At 42.8% G+C, this 11,092-nt stretch overlaps 1 protein-coding gene across 1 annotated transcript in view; it reads right to left on the bottom strand.

Moving 5' to 3' along the window:
* Positions 1–1,076: 1,076 nt before the first annotated feature.
* onecut3b (one cut homeobox 3b) overlaps positions 1,077–11,092 on the bottom strand; it is a 19,677-nt gene continuing 9,661 nt past the window's right edge. Inside the window, exon 2 of the mRNA XM_042086131.1 lies at positions 1,077–1,426. Within this exon, the coding sequence (XP_041942065.1) occupies positions 1,077–1,426 (350 nt within the window). The remainder of the gene's footprint in view (positions 1,427–11,092) is intronic.

Genomic DNA, 11,092 nt, shown 5'->3' with positions numbered 1-11,092 from the left:
AAAACATAGTGCATGTCTAAACATGGCCAGCAGGTGGCAATGCCACACTGATCCATCAGTATGCATCCAACTGCAGAGCAGTGTCACACGAGAACCAAGCACCACCCACACCAACACTGTCGAAGAGAAGACCTTTATGTGGGCTAATGTCCACATACAATAGTGCTATCACAGGATTGACTTCAGCTACAAAATGCTGCATGTTTAGTTATGGCAATCCTCTCAATGATGGCAAATATACAGAATGATGTTTGTGTGGGTTGCGAATGCTGAAATTGTGGAAATCTGACGGTGTGGCTAAAATGGCCGTCGGAGCTGGGAAGCAGTGGACAAGTGATGAATTGGTGTTTGATTGTTGGTATCACAGATTGATCTCTTTTGCGCCTCGTTGTTTCGTCCAGTTGGCCTGCACTCATTTTGAGCACCCTTCACGAGAAGTGATTGAGGTGAAAGGGTGTGTGCTCTACAATTTATTGCCACCCTCGGAAACAATGGGCTCTAGTTATTGACTACCTCACGGCGCAAAAAGAATAAACAAAACTAAACAAACAAATAAATGAACCCGCAGAGCTCGAAGGTTTCGCCTGAAACGTCAAGCCACCATCTCACAAACTGCTCTGGATTGGGGGACAAAGACACCATGAGATGTCAGGCTTACAAAACATGAACCCAAACACCCCACACAGAAAAAAAACACATCTCACACACAGGGAAACAAACAAATATACACACACAAAAAACATATTTGTTTGTTTACATCCCACACACAAACATACACACACAGACATACCTACACTCACACAACCCCTCCCATCCAGCAGTATCTCATGTTTCGGAGGGGTTGGGTATCTCCTGTTATGATTGACAGGAATGGGGGGCGGGTGTGTGGTGGATGAAGGGAAGGAGGGGTTACCCTATCAATCCTCCCTGCCAACTGCCCACCACACTCTCTCCCTCCCCGTCCTGCGTTGTTGTTGTTGATGATGATGTGGTTATCCTCATCACCTGGGGCCGCCCTGCCCTCCCCACTCCCCCCTGCCCCGCCTGGCACCCTCCCTCATGCTCCCCCCCAGCGCTCAGGCCTTGGAGAAGGTGCTGGCGGAGGGGCCCGGTTGGACCGGGCTGGAGCCGTGATGCTGCTGCTGCTGCTGCTGCTGCCCCTGCTGCTGCGGCTGGTGGTGGTGGTGGTGCTCGTCGTGCCAGCGGTCCGAGCAGCGTCTGCGGGCGTTCATGAAGAAGTTGCTGACCGTGCTGAGCTCCAGGCCCAGCTGCTGAGAGATGGTGATCTGCATCTCCTTTGACGGACGCTTGTTCTCCTTGAAGATGGCAATGAGCGTGCGGCGCTGCAGGTCGGTGAAGACCAGACGCTGCTTCTTGGGCACCAGGTTCCGGTCCTTGTGCTGCTCCTGCTCCTTCCGCTTGCACGCTGCACCAGATAGATAGATAGATAGATAGATAGATAGATAGATAGATAGATAAATAGATGGAGAGAGAGAGGGAGACAGAGATTTATTTTACAAATACCAGTTTCACTCCTTATACAATTCATTTATAAATCAAAGAGATGGCAGATGAAAAATGGTACGAAACAAGCACATTTAAATCAAAATTAAAGAAATGCAATGTGTGAAATGCGAGACAATTGTCTTGGAAATCTTCTGACCACAGATGAACTACAGGTGTCTAAAAAAACAAATAAATGTGCTTACAATTTTTATCATATGGTCATAATCGTGTAAAGTGTGCATCTGTATTTGGCCATTCATTTTTGAGACTTTTTTTCTGTGTGTGTGTGTGTGTGTGTGTGTGTATGCGTGTGTGCGTGCCTGTGTGTGTGTATGCGTGTGTGCGTGCGCGTGTGTGTGCGTGCGTGCGTGCGTGCGTGCGTGCGTGCGTGCGTGCGTGCGTGCGTGCGCGTGTGTGTACACACACTAACGTCTCTGCGTGTCAGCGTGTTATGAGTGTGCATGCTCTGCGTGCACTAGGGAGGGCGAGAGCAAGGGATGAAAAATTAACCCACGGAGCCTGCCCAGTCGGTCAGGGGGATGATACGCCTGTGGGGACTCGTGTCAGAATAGCCTCGGGCTAGATCGGCTCTCCTCTCCCCTGCCCAGTCCCCCGTCCGCCTAAGCTGTGGTGAGGAAAATCCACGGCAGAGCCCAGCTCAAGCAGCTGGTTCTTACATGCACCGCTTAAGAAACAACAACACAGCCCTCCTTAAAGCTTAGGTGGTATAGACAAAACTGATTGTCAGTTGCTGCAACCACTTGGAGCTCTATAGTGCGTTAAATGTTTGTTTTTGTTTGTTGTTTTTACTAGATTTCTGGTTTCTAAATCTAATACATCAAACTTATTTTTTTTTTCTGGACTTTACTGTCTTTACACACAAACACACACAGAGAGAAACACAGCGAGCCACACACACACACACACACACACACACACACACACACACACACACACACACAGAAACATGGCGAGCCAGCCAGGGTTCCCCCAGCTCTCAGGTTGATTGTGCTGAAGTGGCTGAAGTGGGAGCAGGCCCGTGTGTGTCTAATTACAGTGGGCCAGAGGCGATCGATCTCCCCTACACAGTCAAATCTGTTTACTGCTGCCGTCTAAACCCTGTGTGCTCTCATCCATCATTTTCATATACCACATCAACGCTAACACACACACACACACACACACACACACACACACACACACAAACACCAATTGTGGGTGTGCACACACACACACACACCATGCTTTCACATACATTCACAATCACACTCATGCACTGTTATCTACACACATTTCTCCCACACATCCATGCTACACACATTCACTAAAATCTTTTTCCACACAGAGCAAATCCTGAGGATTCACACTCTGAAACAGCCAAGACCCTGGCTAGAGTATGCCTAACAGAAAGCTTCCAGTCCTATGACACAAAATATCATAAAGGTTTAATGCACAGCAGGGAAGATGAGAGCCTGTCTATGAGGGAACGCAGTGTAGCCTAATAGGTGAAGGATTCTGCCTAGATAAGATCTTAACAGATTGCAGTGAATCTCATATCTTCACCCGCTACATTAAAACATGTACTTGTCTAAACAGTGATGCCTGGGGCATGCTTCTCCCCGATTGCAAACCCTGCACTGTTAAATAATGACTGGAGTACAGCTAAATGAATCACATTTTTATTTGCTCGTCCTCCCGCTTACTCCTTCCATCATCCTTCTCATTTCTGCCGACACAGTCTTTTGTCTGACCGTCTGTGTGGTGAGGTATCGAGCGTAAGGTGCACACGTCCCTCTCTCTCTCTCTCTCTCTCTCTTGTCTGTCTCTCTCGCTCGTTCGCTCTCTCTCTCTCTCTCTCCCTCTCTCTCTCTCTCTCTCTCTCACACACACACACACACACGCCCTCAGACTCACACAGAAGCACATACGCTTTCTCTGTCTCTCGTTTTCACAGTCCGTCTCTTGATGTCGCTCGTTTCTGCCCGGTTCTCGCGCCTGCATGTGAGTGGGCGCGCGCTGGGTTTGACGGATCAATAGCGATCGATCGCCAGGGAAGGGGGCCCTGATTACTGGACCACGTGTGCTGGAGAAAACAGAGGAAAATCGATCATTGCAGCTTTTAGGCCAACAGCAAAGCGCACGGACCCAAGAAAGACGCAGATATTTTCGCTTTTGCCCAAGCCATACGAAATACCATGAATTTCTCTTTCCATCAAGGCTAGGCCTGCATGACTAAACCAAACAGAACACTTCCGCCGAGGTATATATTAAACCTTCCATGGAGAGAGTCATAGGCCTATGCCAAAGCTTGTAGGCTGGAGAAAATAATATCTTATTTATGAAACGGTTGTTTAGCTTTTTCCAATTATCCAGGTATATCCTTTATCCAAATATTATTGTATAGGCTTAAAAGAGGCTACGCTTTGATATAAAATAATCATGCCACCTTGCAATAGCATTGCAATCGTAATATAAATGTAAACAAGCTCCCAACAGGCACACAGGGGTTATTCAACATCAACACTTAGGCAATAGATCACAGTCGTAAAGAGAAGAGGATACGCCGCCGAGGCTGCAAACACAGCGGGGTGCCGCTGTCCGCCTCACATGCCAAAGCCTGCTGAGTGAGAGAGAGAGTATCTCGGCAAAATATTAATTAAGCGCAGTTCCTCAAAGGGACTTAGTTTAAAGGCGGACCGTTTTTACATCGAGACAGGCCTGTATGCATTTGAAACGACTGGATGGACCTAAAACGGCGTTTCGCCAATGAGGTGATACAGTCTATAACATCAAAATACAAGTTTTAGCTAAACACATTTTCAGTGTTTACCGTTTATAACCATTTACATGTTTAAGCGCTGTTAGACAAATGCTGCCCTGCACCAAGATAGGCAATCTCTCCTATCGCCTCCTGACCAAATAGGGGGTTCATTTGTTAATCCCTGTTGTTGTTTTCAATTGTTTTAATTTTGCTGCAGATTAATAGTCACAATATCGATTGACCTGCGCTTTAAAACCATTCCATGCTACACTTATTCAATTCAGCCCTCTAAACCATGCCAAGCTTTCCCTCTCTCTGAAGTAACTGATCTGCGGGGGTCGCTTTCCTGTAATGTAATGAGAGGATACTGGCGCTAATTTAGTGTTAATCTAATATATAAAGTCTGTTATTTTGAAACGGCTTCAACGCCAGTGTTTTTTTACTGTGCTAACGGATCCCATGGTGTGCAGCGCAATAATAGGTATGAGAAGCCTGCCCCTGATATTCGCCTACATCATCTGATGCGGGCTACACTATTCTCGGTCGGCTGTGTGCATATTATCCAGCTGATGTAAGCAAGTCAGGATAGAAACATGGTGTGGCATAAATAGGTCTGTACAAATGTATTTATTTATTTTCAGAAAATGCGGATTTTCTTACTCCTTTACGCACAATAAAGTTCCAAGCTGAAGTTAAAATTCCAACGCAAAGACGCATTTGACGTATGCGGCCTACCACGAAAAAGCACATTGCACTCACAAGACTAGTAACACCCAAACAATGTTTAAAAGTTTAAGCAAAACCACTCACGCCTGTGGTAACTGGCTCAAAGAGTAGCATGAAAAAAAAAAAAAAAAAACGTTTTCGTCACTGACTTTAGGTTGATTTATTGTCCAGTCTTCCACACACTTTGATTTAGACAAAATTCCTGAATTCTATTCGCTACCCCCACCACCCCCCCCCCCCCCCACACACACACACACACACACGCACACACACACACACACACACAAAACCTCACACACACACCGCAATAAAACGACTCCTCATCCAATGCCATCCATCGCTTGGCATAAACAGGGCACACTGGGCATAAACAGGGCACACTGCCATCCTTTTGTATGACTTTGCCTATAGCTCCGTGGCCTTTAGTGATGTTGCATGCCTAAGGCCAACAAGTGCATGTGATAAAGCATCTCTCAGTGGTTTTAACTATGCCGCGCATGTAATCAATTATGGGAGGAGCAATACTCACAAACCTTCTGTTATTTGGGCTGAATCTGCAGCGAGTTTGGCCGCCACAGGGCAGATGTAGGCTATCATAGCGCTCGGACTCTAAAGACTTTTCGAGACAGGCCGCGGAAGCTCCGAAATGCGAAGCCCTGGGCAGAGTGGTGGGTGCTCAGAAGCCGTGCAAATGCTATGATAATTCAGTCCCGAGAGAACATTATAAGCCGACGAGTTTTGTAACTTTTTAGGGCATTTGCCGTTTGGATAATTTGTCAAACTTAACACAACGCAAGTTCGAATCGATATCTAGCCAATAGGCCTGATGTTACCCGCAGAATGGATGAGCGAGTGTGTGCATGCTGGGGTGTGAACCGTCCCCTGGCTGTTCCATGCTGCTGGTGTGTGGTGTTGTTGCTGAGGTGCGGATGATGGGAGACGAGCGAGGGCAGGATCGATAACTAACCGCACCATGCAGCTAACCGGTCTGCCCGGGATCGATGGGTTGAATGGGGTTGATCTTTTTTTGGGTGCGGTGCAACGTACCCTCTCCCGCAATGGCCTGGCTACTGCTGGCGAAAAACAGTCATGTCAATCAATCAGTCACAAGGAGGCCTTATGCTCTCAACATACATGGATGCACATGAGGCTTGAGTTATATGCTAAACGTTATTTCTTTCAGCTATGTATACGCATACCTTTATTTTAGCAAAACAAAAAGACAAAATCACTGTCAACACCTCTGATCAAACATTGACAAAGGCGGTCATTGACCTGGCCTGATTAATTATAGGCTACGACTTCCGAAACGCCATGACTGAATGTGACTGGTGCTTGTTTTCTTGGGCGCTGTTTTGGTTATTAAAGGAGTTATCTGATTTGAATTGTTATTGAACCACATTTGAATGATTGCATTCTTCCAATATAACTCTGACGAAACATAAACCCATAGCATTAATGTAAGATGCACTTGAGATTAAACATTTAAAAAGCTAAAAAAAAATAGGCTACCTTAAATCCGCGGACCAAGAAATACAAATTCTGAAGACCTGACAAAAAATAGGTTCACTATTTTTGTGCGAATGCAAATACTTTATCCATTTGATAACGTTAGGAAATAATACAACTTTAACTTAAAAATACAATAAAATAAGTAAAACTTTAAATTAATAAAAATAATAACCTAAGGCTACTGCACTTTAGCCTACATAGGCCCCATTTATTACGTTGACAGGAGTTTCGTGCTCTGACAGTAGCCTACATTTTGATATTACGTCCCTCCTGTTCTCTTGCTGTAATAATAGAACAGTATTATTATTATTATTATTATTATTAGTAGTAGTAGTAGTAGTAGTAGTAGTAGTAGTATTATTAATAATAATAATAATAATAATAATAATAATAATAATAATAATAATAATACATGTTTTAATAATAATGATAATTATAGTAATAATAATAATAATAATAGTCTGATGAGATGTTTTTTTTTTTTAAAAGTGTCCTGACTGTAGCCATCCTCTCACATTCAGCAAACTAAAGTGCCCTACAAACGTTTAAATAGATAAAAAAAATATTATGAATTGTTTTCGTATTGAAAATATTTTCTTTTTAATCTTGTAGGCTACAGTAGCTCAAGACGATTTCAACAATGAAAACTTATAGGAAACCCGAATTAGCCTTGAATTAAAATATAGCAGCACTGGATAATAATAACAACAACAACAACAACAGCAGCAATAATCATCATAATAATAATAATAACAATAATAATAATAATAATAATAATAATAATAATAATAATAATAATAATAATGTGAAGTTTATAAACAACATCATATAAACAATTCACCCGCGAATATGGCAGATATCGCCTTCCTATTTTGGAGAACTTTGAGACAGTCTGGCCGCACTACACTCTCTTTCAGATAAGGAATTAGATGAGAGCACGCGGCACCCAGCATATCAGTGTTAAATCTATAACATGGTTGATATGAACTATTGATTTACATAACTCGTCATTTAATAATTGAAAATTAGGTTGCCAACTGAACACACACGCTCACGGAAACTCTATCGTTGAATCCCTCCCTCTCTCTCTCTCTCTCTCTCTCTCTCTCTCTCTTTCCCCGTGTGTGTGTGTGTGTGTGTGTGTGTGTGTGTGTGTGTGTGTGTGTGTGTGTGTGAAAGCGCGTGCGCGCGCGCGAGAGAGAGACACAATCGCTCTTCCTGGTAGGGTCAAAGTTTTGAAGTTTTGTCACAGCAAGTGTTCCTCTACAAGCCCACTTTAATAATTATTTGGGTGGCTGGCTACAACCTTTACTGTACTTTCCAATTGTTTGGGGAATTATGTTTGTTATAGTTGCTTAAAATAATACATTAAAAGCCTGCCAGACAACACCTAACCTCTCTCAGAATAATTTATTTTATTTTATTTTATTTACCTGTCCCTCCTTCTGAAGGTTTCACAACAAATACTAACATTTTACTGTTTCCTGTTTTGGGAGGCTGATGCAAGCACACGCTATACACAATAAGCCTAACCTGTTGTATTTCCCTTTCAACTATATGAGCCAGTCAACAGTTATCAGGCACCTCAGGAAGACCAGTTTTACTTTGAGCAAGGACTGTCTCTACAAGAACTCAATCTTTTCCCTCCCTTTCTCCCCCCACAGTTCTAAATCCACTCTCTCAATAGACAAACATTGGTGAAGTCAGGTGATGCAAGACCCATTTAGGCTTCGATTAGCCACTCAATTAAATGTCACTAGCAGAGAGATTGATTGATATGAAACTGAAGCTACAGACAAAGGAGACAGAAGGAGAGGAGACCACAGCTCAAGCCACCACACAGGACAACTGGGAGGACAACAAGTGGTGGAAAAATTATTATTGTGAAGACGTGTGTGTGTGTGTGTGTGAGAGAGAGAGAGAGAGTTGGAGTGGAAGTGAGTGAAAGAGAGAGAGAGAGAAATGCATAAATGCACACCCATACCCTCTTACACTATTCTCTCTTCTCTCTCTCTCTATCTCTCTCTTTCTTTCTGTGTGTGTGTGTGTGTGTGTGTGTGTGTGTGTGTGTGTGTGTGTGTGTGTAAAAAAGAATTGTAGAAACAGTAAATGTATGAATGTGTTTAAGGCTATATATTGTTTCATTATATGTAAAATGCAACAAAAGAATGATAATGTTCGAAAGGAACATGAAAAGAATTTCTTTGATTTTGATAAATGCGTAAGACAGAACTCTGAGCTATGATTTATTCCAAACCATTTCAGCACTGCAGACGATAGAGGGGTAATTCATGACACTTGGGTGACAAATATGCTTTGGTCCATATACTTCCCCCTCTCAAACACACGTTTGGCTGAGTATGCAGTATCTTACTGAACAATATAACAGCAGTCTTTCAGTCATATCTAGTTTTTCAGGCACACCCCAATGTTATGTTATTTTCCAGAATTTTGCTGAAATTTCACAGCCCGTACATGCTGTCTGTTTTATACAATCTTTAACATAATATGTGTATAGTGAATTGATGATGATATTGGTATTATGAACATACACAAAGAATTTACCTTGCTTTACTGACACAATGTTGTGTACTACTGTTCTGCTTAGTTATGATACTAGGCTACTGCAGTGTGATCAAGTGTGTGTGTGTGTGTGTGTGTGTGTGTGTGTGTGTGTGTGTGTGTGTGTGTGTATGTGTGTGTTTGTGAGAGAGAAAGACAGAAGGAAAGACAGACAGAGAGAGGAGAGTGAGATTGTTATTGTGATTGTGTGGGTGTGTGTGTTTGTGAGAGAGAAAGAAAAAAAGAAAGGAAGAGAGAAAGAAAGACAGAGAGAGAGAAGGAGGGGAGAGTGAGATTGTGTGTGTTGTTTGTGTGTGTGTGTGTGTGTGTGTGTGTGTGTGTGTCAATATGTGGCTTGATATATGTGTGTGTGTGTGTGTGTGTGTGTGTGTGTGTGTGTGTGTGTGTCAATATGTGGCTTGATATATATGTGTGTGTGTGTGTGTGTGTGTGTGTGTGTGTGTGTGTGAGAGAGAGAGAGAGAGAGAGAGAGAGAAAGTAGGATAGTAAGAGTTTGTGTCAGCAAATATGTGTGAGAGTGCATGGGCCGTATTTATGATACACATTTCAAACACATAGTATTTTGCAATTTTATTGTATTTTATTAGGTGGAAGAAAATGGCTTCATATTTTGTATCAAAATACTTTATAGGTGTGTATTTTTGTAGTTTAAAAATACTGCCAAATATTTTTGGTAAAACCAATACTTTTGGTCATGTGGTGACATCATAAAAGTGCAAAACAATGAATGTAGCCTCTGAGTGGTGCAGAGACTGCCCAGGGACTTGCCCAGACTTGTTGTGATCAGAATATTGAGATTTAGGAAGATGATCCAGTGCAAGATGAGTAATGTGTAGGTTGCTCACACAGACAATACACTACCTTTCACATCAACCTCAAGTTTCTTGAGAATGTTAATCATCAAATCAGAACATATGGAACCAGTTATGTGGTTGCCCTACAATATTGCTAAAAAGTTACCCCATGTATCACCTAAAGCAACACAATGAAAACTTCATAGTTATACCCATTGGTGTCGATATAACACCATGTAACAATTGACAATGTCAGGGACTTGTCTCTACTTGACAAGTTCAGTTGTGACTTTTTGAGTGCATCTCTGATACAGTATTTAGGCTATGAGATGTAACAGGCAAGTCAGCATATTGATCTGTTGACTGTTTGTAGGTTTATGGCATGTCTCATAGGCACAGAAAAGCTGTTGCTCTCAAACACTGTCCACTTAATCAACAGTCAGTGTACTGAAGAAGGAATAGATTTAATAGACAGATATGGAAGGTTTGCAAAGTGATTTCATGCTCCCTTGAAAGAGCATTTTTAGTATTTTCACAATACAAAAACACATTATTTTATTTTGATACATGGCATAGCTACTGTGGCTTTGTAGTCTATTTTGATACACTTAAAATTAGGGTATTTGATATTTTATTTTAAAATACAGTTTTAATGTATTTTTGCCCATCCTGTGTGTGTGTGTGTGTGTGTGTGTGTGTGTGTGTGTGTTTGCATGTACACTGCAGTTATGAAATGAGCACTGTGTACAGATGGTGCTGCCAGTGCCTTGTACATACATTACAGTTCTATAGGGCTCTGTTTGTTAGAGTCTGTAATTATGACGGATACCAATCTATTTGCAAATGTCTGAGCACAGATGCGTCTGTATGCGTTAAAACAGTGTGTGTATGTATGTGGGCATGAGTGTATGCATACTATACGATCATACTCATATGGACATACTAAGTGTGTGTGTGTGTGTGTGTGTGTGTGCAGGAGGGAGGGTGCTGATGGGAAAGCCAGTGGTGTCGGAGGGGATGGAGGTGGGGGTTGGGGAGAGGGAGAGAGGGGCTGCTGCTGCTGCTGGCTGTGGCTCTAGAAAGAGAGAGAGGGAGAGATGGAGGGATGGAGGGATGGAGAGATGGAGGGAGGGGGAGAGAGAGGCAGCGGGGAAAGGAAATCGATACAGATTCCGCGCAAGTCAGATAAGCCTTAACAATGTGTAGCGCA

The sequence above is a fragment of the Alosa sapidissima genome, chromosome 1, assembly GCF_018492685.1.
Source record: "Alosa sapidissima isolate fAloSap1 chromosome 1, fAloSap1.pri, whole genome shotgun sequence".
NCBI lineage: Eukaryota > Metazoa > Chordata > Actinopteri > Clupeiformes > Clupeidae > Alosa > Alosa sapidissima.
Note: the sequence above shows the minus strand (reverse complement) of the source record. Positions and strands in the feature narration are given on the sequence as shown.